We start from the raw sequence: 16,852 nt of genomic DNA on the forward strand, positions 1-16,852 counted from the left end.
CTTTGTCTGGCCCAACAGGGGATGGCTCTCAAAGTTGATTAAACAATAGGTCTCCTTAAGCTTCTACCTTTATGCTAAATAACAGACATGACTTATTCAATTCTTTAGAAGCTAGGGTTGGGGTGAGGCAGTCGAATGCTGATTAGGCTTAATCAGCATTGAAACAATCATTTTCAGCTCAGTTTCAGTGTCACTCACTCTCACAGCAGTTTACATTAAATAAGTTACATTTTTGACCTAAAAGTATATTGCTCTAAAACATCACCAATGTTTTAACTTTTTTTTAACTTCAACAATTGTGGTAGGTAATACATCTGATTTCATATAGCCTAGGCCTACTGCTTTAGTAAAAAAAATATTTTTTCAGGGCTCTGGCTCTCACCTGAGACTATTGTTGACGCATATGCAGGACGCAAAAAATGAAAATGAATGTTGCACTAGTCTGGACATCTTACCATGCCAATGTTGCAATAAAGGTTGCCTAAATGCCATGTAGCCTATATAAATTTGCTGTCAGCTTACTAATTGATTGCGCGTTTTGTGTAGATTTGGACTTTTATACGTTTATTCCGCATTGTTTAAACGGCGTGGATCTACTGATCGCTGTGGATTACTTTTTTCCGTGTCATTGGATTACGGCAAAATATGGATCTTATTTCTTAACGTATCTTAACGGTTTATGGTGTGACTGCGCTTGGTTTCTGCGTTTGGAGAGACATCTCAACAGACTGGAGGTCCAACACTGATTGTTCACTGTTACATTTTAGTTGAATTTAAGTGTCGGGGCATTCCGCCACATCTGTCTATTGGGTTCCAAGACAGCCGTGCCGCGATTGGATTTCATAAGGGCGAATTGTTAAATTGTTAGAATGTAATTTAAAATCTTCTTTAAAAATAAACATATATGTTTATTTAGCATGTTTGTTTTATCCATATGTGCTCGTGCTGTGTTCCCCAAGTGGTAGGCCAGGTCTCAGTTTCTACAATGAGTTTTTCTTTTTTTTTTGTTTGTCCCCCCTGGCTCGAATGTCAAACTCCGCCTATGTTCCAAAGTTAAAAGCTCCAGAAGGACACCTATTTTGTCAGTGCAGTATCAAATTCAGGACACTTTTTGGAAGTCATGGGGATATTAGATCTGTTTCTCCAGTCCACCAGCTCTATCTCCCTGTTGGGGGGTCTGGTGGTCCTGCTACTCTTCTACCTTGTCTTCTCCTCCAGCTTCAGCTCCAAGGAGGACAGGAAGGAACCTCCAGGACCAAAACCGCTTCCCCTCTTTGGGAATCTGCTGCAGCTTGACCTCAAGAGACCCCACCTCACATTACTGAAGGTGAGAAAGTGCTGTAAGAGTAGCTTAGCTTTATTGTCAAGTAGTTTGTTGTTTCTGCTCCTCCGGTAGGTCTCTCCTTCTGTTTTCTTTCTCCTGTGTGTGTCTTATATCCGAACGTGTCGTGACATTATGCTGCTGTTCTTAGCTTTCCAAAAAATATGGATCAGTGTTCACTGTCTATTTGGGACCAAAGAAAGTGGTGGTCCTGGCTGGGTACAAGACTGTGAAGGAGGCACTTGTCAATCACGCTGAAGAGTTTGGAGAAAGAGATCCAATGCCAATTATGCATGAATATAATAGAGGACATGGTAAGGAAAGAAAAGAAAAATATATTTTCCTTAAACATTGTCTTATTTTGTTCAGCCTTCAGTTGTGTATTAAACATATTTTGTTGAACCACTCAGGCATTTTATGGTCCAATGGTGATTCGTGGAAAGAGATGAAGCACTTTGCTTTGACTAACCTGAGAGACTTTGGGATGGGCAGGAAGGCGAGTGAGGACAAAATCATTGAGGAATGTGACCACCTCATTGGAGTGCTCAAGAAATTCAAAGGTTGGTCTAAATACCTTAGTATTATAACCAATTACGTGAGCAAGGATTTAACTTTTTTTCCTGTTTCCCTTGTCACAGGAGAAGCTTTTGATACGACCCAACCAATAAAATATGCAGTCTGTAATATTATCTGCTCCATGGTTTATGGCAGCAGATTTGAATATGATGATCCAGAGTTTACATCCCTGGTAGATTGCATTAGCGCACGTGTTCATCTTTTGGGTTCCACTTCAATACAGGTATATTATATTTTTGTGAAACTTCTAATTTCAGTATAGTGATATAAATAACTATTGCACCTGGAATGAAGAAATTGTTAAATTTTTCTGTTGCCTAATAAAATGTCAACAAGTCCTCTAATCCATACGACGATATAGTCAACTAAAATAAAACTTGAATATGGGTCGTTATTGTGGAATGTCTCTATAATGTATGTTAAATTGAATTATGAAAAATTATACATATAGGATATATCTATATTTTGACAGGTGTACAACATGTTCCCACGGTTCTGCAAATGGATTGCTAACAGGAAGTCCTTCCTCAGATTGGGTGCTGCCAGTATAAGACAGAACTTACAGCTGTTCAGTCGTTTGAAAGAGACCCTCAATCCACAGATGTGCAGAGGCTTTGTGGACGCCTTTCTGGTCCGAAAGCAAAAGTTGGAGGTTAGAAAAACATATCTGTCAGACGAAGGGCATCGTACTACTGCAAAGGTTGTGGTTTGCATGGTTAAAAACAGAATAATTCATTGATATCTGGCTGAATGTAAGACTTCTGCCAACTTGGAACAAGCAGAACAATATGTTAATATGTAAATGTAATATGTTGTTACGGGAGAAAAGTAGCACTTTACTCACTTTAGAAGGTTACTTATAAAAAGAACTGTGAACAAAATGAAATGTAACTTGTCCAATTTGAGATATATTAGAAATAATCTAAATTTTGAATCGGCTAAGCTATACTTTGATGCAATGATCATGTCTCACATGACCTATTGCATAATTAGTTGAGCCTCACCATGTAAGACAACTCTAAAGTCCTTAGAGACAACATATAAACAAGCTATAAAAGTTTTAGATAGAACATTTTAAATGTACCATCACTGTCAGATTTTAAAGAAACTTGAACTGCTAGATTGGGAGAACACTGTGACATACATTGACTTTATATTAGGTTTTATAATCCTTCATGGTCTAGCTCCACCTCCTTTACAGGAATATATAAAAAAGAACTCAAACAGCTCAACCAGAGCAGGCTCCAGAGGTAACTGCACTGTTCCCTTTAGGAGAATTGCATTTGTTCATTATGTTACACTGTCCCTTTTTCAAATAAATAAACTTAAAGTTGTGGTGTGCCCTAACATTTTGGGGAATATTACACTAGTATTTAAATAGAATAAAACAAAGAAAGATATCATTTTTTCTTTCTTTCTTTGAAGCAAGAAATGTACTAAATTGATATTTTGTTTTATGAAGATGAGGGCTTGTGGGAATCTGTGGAAATGTTGTGCTGAATGTATACAGCATCCAGCTGCGTCGTGTTCTTTAGCAGCCACATTTCTAAGTAAGAGAACAAATGCAATAAGCAAAAATATGCCAGTAAATACAGGCATTTGTATACATTTACAAGTACATGTCTTGCTTCAAAGAAAGAAAGGAAAAAATGATATCATTTTTTTTAATTCTGTTTAAATACTAGTCTAACATTCTATAAAATGTTAGGGCACACCACAACTTTTCTCCCGTAGCAATGGCTTTCTTACAAACGTTACATATTAACATATTGTTCTGCTTGTTCCAAGTTGGCCGAAGTCTTACATTCAGCCAGATATCAATGAATTATTCTTTTTTTAAGCATGCAAACCACAACCTTTGCAGTAGTACGATTCCCTTCGTCTGACAGCTTCTTTGTTGAAGTCCACCTGTCTACGTTACCTCTGGTATGTCCGCAATGTGGATTTGTAACTTCAGCGTCAACACCGGTGTTTCCCTCACCTGTGTGATCCTAATCCGACCCACCTGACTCATTAACTACTTCTTCAAGATCAGAATGTTGATCGAAAATTAATTATCTGAGTCTGAATCTATCAACAACTCCAAGGCTTACACAATTGTGTACTTCATCGTTGGCGCTGGCATTTTTCCACGTTTTTTGCGACTCTGGATAGCAACACTCCATGCTCTTTTTTTGGTTTAGGGTGGATCGTCTTCTTCACGTTTTTTTGGACCCGACAGTGCTGTACTATTTACCAAGAACCGCAACAGCGCCCCAAACGTATAACATTGAAAACCTGGATTGCCGGGATATCTTGTTAATGGCGGGAATTGTGTTAATGGCTAAACTGTCAAAATGGCTGCCAAACTCGCATTGTTTGATGAAAACTCACCTTTTAATAACTTTTAATCAGTCAGATTACATTTCTAAGAAGTTTTTAAAGTACGACATCTTGAAATGACGAAAAATGCACAATTAATTACAAATGGCCAACTTCCAGGATATTCTTCCAAGAGCTTTTTTACTGAGTCAGGACCAGAAGATCAAAAACAAAAAGTATTAAAGTTCAACATTTGTTTGAATAAATGTGCTGATGAATCTTTCCCTGCAGAAATCTGGGATTACCAACAGTCATTTCCACGATGAAAACCTCATGATAACAGTTCAGAATCTGTTTTCTGCTGGCACTGACGCATCTGCAATTACACTGAGATGGGGACTTCTGCTCATGGCCAAGTATCCAAAAATACAGGGTAAGGAGTTATACTGTAGATGTGCACTGCTTACATTAAACATTCAGGCCAACCTATTGCACTTTATCAACACAAATCACCATCATACTAACAAGACCAGGGTTTTTCCTGCCTGAGATTTTTGCTTTTATCGCAAAATGCACAATTGTTACACTAAACTGCCCCACTATGAAGCCCCTTTCACACATGCAAACCTGAAATTACCTAGACATTACCCAGCTGAGCTGTATGTGAAATCGCTAATGTCTGAATCCATTGGACTGGACACCAAACGGTCTGTACCCAGCCAGCTCCCTAGTAACAAAATCTGGGTAATCGCCGATTGAGCTCAAAGTGTGAGAACTCACAGCAATGTTTCTGTCGACTCAAGCAAAACTGAAAGAAAACAAACATCCAAAGGTAAGGAACAATTCTGCCGAAAGGACTTCATACTGTCAACATACTGCTCATTGCAGATGATGACATATTTTACTGCAGTTAGCATATAGCTACTATAGTTAGCTGTAGACCCTAATTGAGTATAGCAGCACTTTCTACAGTCAAAGGCTTTTAAACCAAATACTACACAACCGACAATGTTTCAGGAGTAATGTGACCCGGAACTGGGGAGAATTTAACAACATTGGCAGCCAAGATGACATCTTTTACTGCCACTGGCATGTAGCTACATGCAACAATGTTAACACCGCAGTTGCTTAAAAAACCCACCCCAGTCCTGCCTGGCTGGAGCAGATGACCAATCATAGAAGGCCGGCATAGAGTATAAAAAACTGTTGAAACCGGAGCATTCAGAACGTTTTAGCTCACGGGGGATTTGTCTAAAATACGTTTACCTCATTATGTGGCCATGTTTAACATGAACATCTGACATTATAACATTGTAGATGACTCTTAGAGTTAGGGTTCATGTGTCATGACAGTGTCATGTGTTCATGACAGTGTCATGTCACTCTTATGTAGATACCTTACAGTAAAGTGTTACAGATAATGCTAACTTCTGCTTATTGCCAAGTATCTAAAAATACAAGGTAAAGAGCTTTCACAGAAAAACATGCAGTCCAACTCAAACTATGTGAGTAAATTGTTTTCATTAAAACAAAAGCTTTTCATCTCCCAGACCAGGTCCAGGAAGAGGTGAGCAGGGAGATAGGAAGTCGTCAAGTGCAGGTCGAGGACAGGAAGAACCTGCACTTCACCAACGCTGTCATCCATGAGACACAGAGACTGGCCACCATCGTCGTGTCAATTCCTCACAGAACTACCCAAGATGTCACCTTTCAGGGTTACGTCATTAAGAAGGTCAGACTGAATAAAACACATAATATGCCCTCCATAGTCATTTTCAATGTGACATTTGTTAAATGTAGAAAGTATTTTCTGGGTATGAGACACTTTAAGGACTTTTTAAAAAATACTATCACCTATCATATAGAAAATCATTTAAATTCCGGTATTGTCCACAGGGGACCGCAGTAACTCCTCTCTTGACATCTGTCCTGTATGATGAGAGTGAGTGGGAGAGGCAACAGAGCTTTTATCCTGCTCACTTCCTGGACAAAGACGGGAAGTTTGTGAAGCGAGAAGCCTTCATGCCTTTTTCTGCAGGTTGGTGAGCTTTAGACCAGGGTCACACATACGTGAATGCAGGCGAGGGACCATCACGAGTCAATGCGATAACTTCTCCCTGCTGACGGCTCGTTTTTTGGTTTTTCATACGGTCTACGGGTTTTTTATCACCACCACCAGTGTCTAGATTCCATTGGGGGATATATTTGGTTTTCCTAAACCTTAGAAATGTATAGATACCCCTTTTACGATGGAGTCTAATCTCCAAAGTTTATGTATGTACTTACTTTGTAATAACTTACTAATAATTGTTTGCATATCTGCAACGAAGTCTCTCCTGATTGAAATGCCTCTTCCATCTCGGCTTTCCTAAAAAACTACAAGCCAATCAGGTTCAACCCGATCAACCACAGACATTGCTTTGCTATAGGCTGCGATTTCGCTTGTTAAGTTTACTTAAATTTATCTTGGATTCGCTTCAAAACTGGATGCGAATAAAAATCCTTCGCTAGCATAGAATGGAAGACAATGGGAGGTGGGTAATCACTGATTAATCACTGGTTAATTTTGCGCATGTCTGTCTATGCCATTATTCTTTATTTAGGATCCCCATTATTCCTAAAATCCCAGTAGGCTCGATTTGCCACACCTATCTACACAGTAGAGCCCTGCGTGGGACTGTTTTCTTAATGCTGCTTTGGCTGACAAATTTTCCTGGGGTCTACACAAAAGACAATCAAGAGGCATCACTTCTTGTTAATTACTTCTTTACAGGCAGATGACAGGAAGCTTTTCCTTTGCACTCTCTTGCAGGTCATAGAGCTTGTCCTGGAGAGAGTTTGGCCAGGATGGAGCTCTTCATCTTCTTCACCACACTCCTGCAGCACTTTCGCTTCACTCCTCCTCCTGGAGTTTCAGAGGATGAACTGGATCTGACTCCACATGTGGGCTTCACCCTCGACCCCTTACCTCACAAATTGTGTGCTGCTCCTGTACATGAGGAAGAGGAGGGCTTGAGAATTTAAAAAGTAGTTTAAAAGTAATGAAAATGTTCAACACCAGTGATGTAATTAAGAAAATGGTTGTTGATAGTTTGCTTTAGAAGCATTCATGTCCCAGCATTGGACGTTCTTCATTAGCTGCTTACTGTGTATGCCAGCAGAACACAAGCATCTAACAACTATTACAAAAAAAGGCTGTCTTGTAATGTGACTTAACATTTTGATGTACACAATAAACAACAAATGAATGCATTTTGTGGCAGTAACTCTCTGTCAGCCTAAAGTTCTCTAACAGAGTACCTCAGCATTAATCTTGGAGGTGTTCACCCTTCCCAACTGCTTCAAACTTGTTTTGTTGCAAATCTACTAGAAATGAAATGTAGACTGTATGTTCTGACATGTTTTTTGAAAAATGTGTCTCAAAAGAAACATAGTTGCTGTGTTCATAATGTCAACTGTTAGTGTTTTTTTTTCCAGTCCTTGACATTTTATCTTTACCACAAAAAAAAGTCGTAAGAAGGGGGTTGGGGTTAATGGGTATGCAACACACAGGACTTTAACCTTAAGGGAAAGAATGTGGTTTTGGTTAAATATTCACCCAAAAAATACATTTTAAACATTTAACCAAGGTGATAATGACATGTCAAGTAGAACTTATCTCAGAGATAAGTCTGGCTAGTATGGAGCCCTTCATCTTCTTCCAAAGGCTGCCATGGCCCTCAAGCTGCCTATGATCAGAGGCAAAACCACAAGGCAAGGTGCTGAACATTTTGCAGCCACAGAGGCAAAGCACAGGTATACGTCATCATTGCTTCTGGCTTTGGCTGCGCCTTTCTTTATTGTGAATCTGTGACAATAAACAACCTTGAGTCCGAATGCACTGACAATGTGCTTGCATTTCCGAAGCTTTGTTGTGAATAACACATACACAAAGTCTACTATTAACAAATGTACGGCTTTGAACCAAAACCACAATCTTTTTCTAAACTTAACTAAGTAGTTTTTGTGCTTAAACCTAACAAAATAATGACTGTTTCACAATAGTAGTGATGTATTTTAAAACTGCAACCGTAACGTTTAGATACGAGGACAGAAAAAGCTCCTGTGGGTCCTATTTCCTGCCACAGCTAGGGACACCAATTCATGAAATGCTCCGATGGGTCGTTTTTAGAGGGTAGGAATAAAACGACATATGTAGTGGAATGGTTAGGAGAACTTGTTGTTTTAGATGCATTTTGAGTTTGCAAATGTGTTTCATCCTTTGTTTCCAAATTTCACAAAATTCTGCTGTCTTACTTAAAGGGGCATATTATGAAAAACTCACTTTTTCAGTGCTTGTTCACAAACATTTGGGTATCTGGAGTGCCTACCGACCCACAAACTGTGAAATAAGATGACCCAGTCAGTTGTTTGTGGTCTGCCTCCATCAGAAAACATGGGATTTAACAAAGCATTCAGATTTGAGTCCCCTTCATATATCACACATGCAGACTCATTACAATACATCGGCCACCATCTGAGTACCTCCACCCACGGCTTGAGAACTACTTTCACAAGCCAATCAGAGCAGACTGGGTTTTGTTGGGGAGAGGGGCTTAAAGAGACAGGCGCTAAAACAGAGCATGATAGACAGATAGTGAATACAGGTATATTCAGACAGACAGTAGGAGTAAAATAACGTGTTTTTTTTTAAATATTAAAGCATGTAAACATGTTCTAGTAGAAACCCAAAATACAAGTTTAAACCTGAAAATGAGTCTCCTTTAAATAAAAGTCACTGTATGCAAAATTGTAAACTGAAGCATCTTTATTAGAAATAAAAACACCCCAAAAAAACAGGATTATCCTGATCCCATCAGAACGGTGGATTCAGTTGTGATTTTTCGAACCAAATAAAATCAGAGAGTGGTTTTCTTTAAGTGAATGATCACAAAATCAATGTTTACTGATGATATATACATTTCTTCATATTTGAAGCATATGTGAAGCCTGTCACATCTAATGAGATATGGTAAACAAAAAAAAACTAAAAGAAACATAAAATAAAGAATGTAAAATGTTTCTGTTTATTACAGTTTTTCTGTTTCTTAAAATTAAAACAAACAATGGCTATTTGTGGCCACCGGTATTTTGCCTACCTGTTGTTCTTTGCTAAGCCAGTAGGCTACACTGTTGGTTCCATTTAAGGCTCTGGTAAACAGGATTTGGGAATCCTGAAATTTGGTATTTGGATCACAGCGATCCAATCCAATGTTCCTTTAAAAAACTAGCATAAAGGTAAGATGGATCAGGTGATCCCTAAATGCATTGAAACAGCTTCCATGTGATTGGTTGATTAGATAATTGCATTAATGAGAAATTTAACAGGTGTTCCTAATAATCCTTTAGGTGAGCGTAGATGTTATACTCCTTGAAACCCTCAGATTTGCGGGCCGTTTCATTGACTTTCATTGCAGACGTTGATATCCCCACAGTGGCTCAATGGATTTTTATCATTCCTGGGTTCAACAATGAAGGGTTGCCCGATGGCCCGGGGCGAGTGAAACGCCACGTCGGGCAAGTAAATAGAACAACCCACTTGCCTGTTTGACCGTCATCGTATCATAAATCATTTGAATTGAATATGCCGTTTGCCAATCAAGAATTGAGTTGCTGCTTGACGCTTTTGACGTTTTGTTCCGACTTTTTTTTTTTACACTTTTCATGCTTTCAACGTAACTTTATTGACGCTTTTGACACTTTTTTTGACACTTTTTTTCCCTCAATGTTTTTCCTTGGGAAAACAAGTAGCATTGGGGCCAGTAAAAATTGACTTCTAACAAGTAGATTTTTTTTTTTACTTGCCCTACCGGACAAGTGAAAAATAAAACCTTAAAAACCTAGTTCCTTCGTTCTTTTGCAATTTGGACTTCGAAGATAGCCCTTACCAATCTCTTACAACAGCCACCAATTTTTTGTTTGGCTGTTCTCATGACTTTTTAAAATGTGGCCTATATCAGATTCCAGTGTGAACTCACCCGCATGCGCAAAAGACCAATACCAATGACATCAGACGCAGCACGCTGTCGCACTAAAGTTAGGGAGGTTATGGAGGAAGTCAGCACTTTCACTTTCATTTCAAAATGTTTGTGTAATGGCAGCCGTAACATTAATGAGCAGGTGCTGAGGAGGAAGAATGAAGAGAAAGAGAGCCAAATTGGCTATTACGGGCGGTTACGGTATGATCCTTCTAGTTTTGATTGAATTGAAGTATCTCTCCATCCACTAATTAGGTCTGACACCTCCCTCTCCCTACATTGACTTTCTCCATCACTGTTCTCCATGTTGTAGGCCTAGTCAAGTTTTTATTTTTACTGTCTGTGTCTAGGGCTAACTCCCACCGGCGTATAATTGTGACAAATGTCGATGTAGATTGACGTAAAAGTGGCATCAAATCCTCCTTGGTTGTTCACACTGCGGCCGCATTGAGTGTTCACACTACTTGTGAAGAAGTCTGATCTGGTCACTTGACCCCCCCCAAAAAAAATCTGATTTTGGGCCACTTTTGCCTGCAGTCTGAACGTAGCCAAGACTGATTGATTGACATCTCATGTTAGCTCTGTTGCACCAGTTAGGGCAGGACAAATGACAGCTTTATCATTCTTATTGATAGAAAAGATTTGTGACCTAGCCTACAGCTTACAGCCTATAGATGTTATACTCCTTGAAACCTACGCCCTCAGATTTGCGGCCATTTTTATTGACTTTCATTGCAGACATTGATATCCCCACAGCAGCTGAATGGATTTTGATCTTTCAAACTGCCTTTAAAACGTCAATTTCCCTTTTTAGTTCTTCTGCAATATGGACTGCGAAGATAGCCTTTTACCAATCTCCTACAACAGGCACCCTGGGAACAGAGGGGGAGGGTCAACATACTGCTCATTGCAGATGATGACATATTTTACTGCAGTTAGCATATAGCTACTATAGTTAGCTGTAGACCCTAATTGAGTATAGCAGTACTTTCTACAGTCAAAGGCTTTTAAACCAAATACTACACAACCGAAAATGTTTCAGGAGTAATGTGACCCGGAACTGGGGAGAATTTAACAACATTGGCAGCCAAGATGACATCTTTTACTGCCACTGGCATGTAGCTACATGCAACAATGTTAACACCGCAGTTGCTTAAAAAACCCACCCCAGTCCTGCCTGGCTGGAGCAGATGACCAATCATAGAAGGCCGGCATAGAGTATAAAAAACTGTTGAAACCGGAGCATTCAGAACGTTGTAGCTCACGGGGGATTTGTCTAAAATACGTTTACCTCATTATGTGGCCATGTTTAACATGAACATCTGACATAACATTGTATGACTCTTAGAGTTAGAGTTCATGTGTCATGACAGTGTCATGTGTTCATGACAGTGTCATGTCACTCTTATGTAGATACCTTCCAGTAAAGTGTTACCGATAATGCTAACTTCTGCTTATTGCCAAGTATCTAAAAATACAAGGTAAAGAGCTTTCACAGAAAAACATGCAGTCCAACTCAAACTATGTGAGTAAATTGTTTTCATTAAAACAAAAGCTTTTCATCTCCCAGACCAGGTCCAGGAAGAGGTGAGCAGGGAGATAGGAAGTCGTCAAGTGCAGGTCGAGGACAGGAAGAACCTGCACTTCACCAACGCTGTCATCCATGATACACAGAGACTGGCCAACATCGCCCCAATGTCACTTCCTCACAGAACTACCCAAGATGTCACCTTTCAGGGTTACGTCATTAAGAAGGTCAGACTGAATAAAACACATAATATGCCCTCCATAGTCATTTTCAATGTGACATTTGTTAAATGTAGAAAGTATTTTCTGGGTGTGAGACACTTTAAGGACTTTTTAAAAAATACTATCACCTATCATATAGAAAATCATTTAAATTCCGGTATTGTCCACAGGGGACCGCAGTAACTCCTCTCTTAACATCTGTCCTGTATGATGAGAGTGAGTGGGAGAGGCCACACAGCTTTTATCCTGCTCACTTCCTGGACAAAGAGGGGAAGTTTGTGAAGCGAGAAGCCTTCATGCCTTTTTCTGCAGGTTGGTGAGCTTTAGACCAGGGTCACACATACGTGAATGCAGGCGAGGGACCATCACGAGTCAATGCGATAACTGCTGGTTAGGCACAGCAACAAGAAATGTAGCTCAGCGTAAATTCTGTCTGGTAGACTTCAATTACGTTATCTCTCTTCTCTTTAACTGATCAGCTGGTTGGTGGGTGTTAATTTCTGTAAACCAATCAGAATCGGGCACGTATGTTGAAGCCAATCACAGCATGACTACCATGTTTTAAATCTGTTCTCTCCTGCTTCTGTCAGTTGTATTTTCAGACGAGTGTGACCCGCCTCCTCCCCTTCTACCTCCAGGCACTTTCGACCACGGTGTTCTCGGTCTTCTCCCTGCTGACGGCTCGTTTTTTTGGTTTTTCATACGGTCTACTGGTTTTTTATCACCACCACCAGTGTCTAGATTCCATTGGGGGATACGTTTGGTTTTCCTAAACCTTAGAAATGCATAGATACCCCTTTTACGATGGAGTCTAATCTCCAAAGTTTATGTATGTACTTACTTTGTATTAACTTACTAATAATTGTTTGCATATCTGCAACGAAGTCTCTCCTGATTGAAATGCCTCTTCCATCTCGGCTTTCCTAAAAAACTACAAGCCAATCGGGTTCAACCCGATCAACCACAGACATTGCTTTGCTATAGGCTGCGATTTCGCTTGTTAAGTTTACTTAAATTTATCTTGGATTCACTTAAAAACTGGATGCGAATAAAAATCCTTCGCTAGCATAGAATGGAAGACAATGGGAGGTGGGTAATCACTGATTAATCACTGGTTAATTTTGCGCATGTCTGTCTATGCCATTATTCTTTATTTAGGATCCCCATTATTCCTAAAATCCCAGTAGGCTCGATTTGCCACACCTATCTACACAGTAGAGCCCTGCGTGGGACTGTTTTCTTAATGCTGCTTTGGCTGACAATTTTTCCTGGGGTCTACACAAAAGACAATCAAGAGGCATCACTTCTTGTTAATTACTTCTTTACTGGCAGATTACAGGAAGCTTTTCCTTTTCACTCTCTTGCAGGTCATAGAGCTTGTCCTGGAGAGAGTTTGGCCAGGGTGGAGCTCTTCATCTTCTTCACCACACTCCTGCAGCACTTTCGCTTCACTCCTCCTCCTGGAGTTTCAGAGGATGAACTGGATCTGACTCCACATGTGGGCTTCACCCTCGACCCCTTACCTCACAAATTGTGTGCTGCTCCTGTACATGAGGAAGAGGAGGGCTTGAGAATTTAAAAAGTAGTTTAAAAGTAATGAAAATGTTCAACACCAGTGATGTAATTAAGAAAATGGTTGTTGATAGTTTGCTTTAGAAGCACTCATGTCCCAGCATTGGACGTTCTTCATTAGCTGCTAACTGTGTATGCCAGCAGAACACAAGCATCTAACAACTATTACAAAAAACCCTGTCTTGTAATGTGACTTAACATTTTGATGTACACAATAAACAACAAATGAATGCATTTTGTGGCAGTAACTCTCTGTCAGCCTAAAGTTCTCTAACAGAGTACCTCAGCATTAATCTTGGAGGTGTTCACCCTTCCCAACTGCTTCAAACTCGTTTTGTTGCAAATCTACTAGAAATGAAATGTAGACTGTATGTTCTGACATGTTTTTTGAAAAATGTGTCTCAAAAGAAACATAGTTGCTGTGTTCATAATGTCAACTGTTTGTGTTTTTTCCAGTCCTTGACATTTTATCTTCACCACAAAAAAAAGTCGTAAGAAGGGGGTTGGGGTTAATGGGTATGCAACACAAAGGACTTTAACTTTAAGGGAAAGAATGTGGTTTTGGTTAAATATTCACCCAAAAAATACATTTTAAACATTTAACCAAGGTGATAATGACATGTCAAGTAGAACTTATCTCAGAGATAAGTCTGGCTAGTATGGAGCCCTTCATCTTCTTCCAAAGGCTGCCATGGCCCTCAAGCTGCCTATGATCAGAGGCAAAACCACAAGGCAAGGTGCTGAACATTTTGCAGCCACAGAGGCAAAGCACAGGTATACGTCATCATTGCTTCTGGCTTTGGCTGCGCCTTTCTTTATTGTGAATCTGTGACAATAAACAACCTTGAGTCCGAATGCACCGACAATGTGCTTGCATTTACGAAGCTTTGTTGTGAATAACACATACACAAAGTCTACTATTAACAAATGTACGGATTCGAACCAAAACCACAATCTTTTTATAAACTTAACTAAGTAGTTTTTGTGGCTAAACCTAACAAAATTATGACTGTTTCACAATAGTAGTGATGTATTTTAAAACTGCAACCGTAACGTTTAGACACGAGGACAGAAAAAGCTCCTGTGGGTCCTATTTCCTGCCACAGCTAGGGACACCAATTCATGAAATGCTCCGATGGGTCGTTTTTAGAGGGTAGGAATAAAACGACATATGTAGTGGAATGGTTAGGAGAATTTGTTGTTTTAGATGCATTTTGAGTTTGCAAATGTGTTTCATCCTTTGTTTCCAAATTTCACAAAATTCTGCTGTCTTACTTAAAGGGGCATATTATGAAAAACTCACTTTTTCAGTGCTTGTTCACAAACATTTGGGTATCTGGAGTGCCTACTGACCCACAAACTGTGAAATAAGATGACCCAGTCAGTTGTTTGTGGTCTGCCTCCATCAGAAAACATGGGATTTAACAAAGCATTCAGATTTGAGTCCCCTTCATATATCACACATGCAGACTCTTTACAATACATCGGCCACCATCTGAGTATCTCCACCCATATGGAGCTAAATCAGGGCCAAATGTTTTGTTAATTTGAAATATATATATATATATATAGTTGAAAAACTAAAGCTTGAAATTGAAAATTTAAGTTTTGGTCTAAAACTTGAAAAAATAAAACCATGTATTCAAACTAAAAATAAGTGTACCAATTTTTCTTTCAGTTTGAATAAAATTTTGATTAAATTCTGGAATTATTTTGAATAAATTATAAATTTTCATTTTTCACTTTTATATTTGTTTTCAGTTCCACATTTCATGTTTTCAGATTACTGATCCATCCACAACAGTAATTATCAGCAGTCTTAGAATAAACCTTATAGTTGTCAGTGAACGGTCCTATGGAGATAGGCAGGGGAGAAAAGTAGAGGGGGTTTTGGTAATTCTTTATGTTACTGTAGGTTCTTAAGAAGTTCTTTCAAACACTGTAATAATCGTGCAATTGAGACAACAGCAAGCAAAACATCAAATCCTCCTTTATGGTAAGACATTAAAACATAATGAAACAACTAAAACAATATTCTCTAAATCGGTACCAAATAAAAAAAAAAAAAAAAATAGTTTGTCCCTGCCTTGGGGTGTACCCATTCTCCACTTGAAGCATTAAAAGAGGTCCCTCTTTACTCAAACACTTCCAAAGCATACGCGGAGTTTGCGGGGGGGGGGGGGGAAGCACTGCCCCCTCTGGGGGCTGAAGCGGGTAATTGCATTGTTTCATGGCATGACCAGATATTTTATAAATATTTTAAATAACACAAAACAACTGAATTGTGTTGAGAAATTTACGTGTTTCAGAATGTCTGAAGAAGAAGAGGCTTTGGTCCAAATGAAGATTTAAGCAAAAGGTTTAATGAACAACATGATGAAAATGATAAGACAAAAAGCAAATGTTACACTGCAGCTGACAGTGGACTGATCTACGTTTCTCCCTGATGGAGTCACATAAAAACAGTCTTGTGACATGACAAAACAATACATCAATAAAACACAGCCAGCAGTGGACTGCCAAACATGCCTCCCCTTTGGGAGACACATTCAAACAGTCCTTAACCATTGTGAAGTTTCCAAATTTATCCTAAGGAGCTGAGGGTGGTTCCTCAAATTAAATCCCTCCGTATTGGTCAGATGTCTTCAAAGGAAAAGGTGTTCCTAATCCATGTGTCTTGTGGCCACACCCGGCCACAGGATCTTACCAAGTCAGTGTCAATTGTTTCCAAACTACAGGAATACTCATTCTTTGTCTGGCCCAACAGGGGATGGCTCTCAAAGTTGATTAAACAATAGGTCTCCTTAAGCTTCTACCTTTATGCTAAATAACAGACATGACTTATTCAATTCTTTAGAAGCTAGGGTTGGGGTGAGGCAGTCGAATGCTGATTAGGCTTAATCAGCATTGAAACAATCATTTTCAGCTCAGTTTCAGTGTCACTCACTCTCACAGCAGTTTACATTAAATAAGTTACATTTTTGACCTAAAAGTATATTGCTCTAAAACATCACCAATGTTTTAACTTTTTTTAACTTCAACAATTGTGGTAGGTAATACATCTGATTTCATATAGCCTAGGCCTACTGCTTTAGTAAAAAAAATATTTTTTCAGGGCTCTGGCTCTCACCTGAGACTATTGTTGACGCATATGCAGGACGCAAAAAATGAAAATGAATGTTGCACTAGTCTGGACATCTTACCATGCCAATGTTGCAATAAAGGTTGCCTAAATGCCATGTAGCCTATATAAATTTGCTGTCAGCTTACTAATTGATTGCGCGTTTTGTGTAGATTTGGACTTTTATACGTTTAT

The 16,852-nt window shown here is 39.2% G+C and overlaps 2 protein-coding genes across 3 annotated transcripts; both read left to right on the forward strand.

Annotated features, from left to right (window-relative positions):
• Window positions 1-1,023: 1,023 nt before the first annotated feature.
• LOC116055839 (cytochrome P450 2K1-like) lies at window positions 1,024-7,225 on the forward strand. 2 transcript variants are annotated; one of them, XM_031307882.1, is made up of 9 exons: window positions 1,024-1,327; window positions 1,473-1,635; window positions 1,732-1,881; window positions 1,960-2,120; window positions 2,370-2,549; window positions 4,490-4,631; window positions 5,749-5,930; window positions 6,095-6,236; window positions 7,011-7,225. In XM_031307882.1, exons 1-9 carry the CDS (start codon window positions 1,121-1,123, stop codon window positions 7,220-7,222), a joined length of 1,539 nt encoding a protein of 512 aa, XP_031163742.1. In that variant the 5' UTR covers window positions 1,024-1,120; the 3' UTR covers window positions 7,223-7,225. The 2 variants fall into 2 exon arrangements, with proteins under 2 accessions (XP_031163742.1, XP_035850923.1); XM_035995030.1 differs by having other exon boundaries at window positions 1,473-1,881.
• Window positions 7,226-9,480: 2,255 nt separating this feature from the next.
• LOC116055865 (cytochrome P450 2K1-like) lies at window positions 9,481-13,546 on the forward strand. The gene is made up of 5 exons (XM_035995741.1): window positions 9,481-9,489; window positions 11,681-11,696; window positions 11,786-11,970; window positions 12,135-12,276; window positions 13,332-13,546. The coding sequence occupies exons 1-5, from the start codon at window positions 9,481-9,483 to the stop codon at window positions 13,541-13,543; spliced, it is 564 nt and encodes a 187-aa protein (XP_035851634.1). The 3' UTR covers window positions 13,544-13,546.
• Window positions 13,547-16,852: the final 3,306 nt, after the last annotated feature.

Source organism: Sander lucioperca, chromosome 19 (genome assembly GCF_008315115.2).
Source record: "Sander lucioperca isolate FBNREF2018 chromosome 19, SLUC_FBN_1.2, whole genome shotgun sequence".
Classification (NCBI taxonomy): domain Eukaryota; kingdom Metazoa; phylum Chordata; class Actinopteri; order Perciformes; family Percidae; genus Sander; species Sander lucioperca.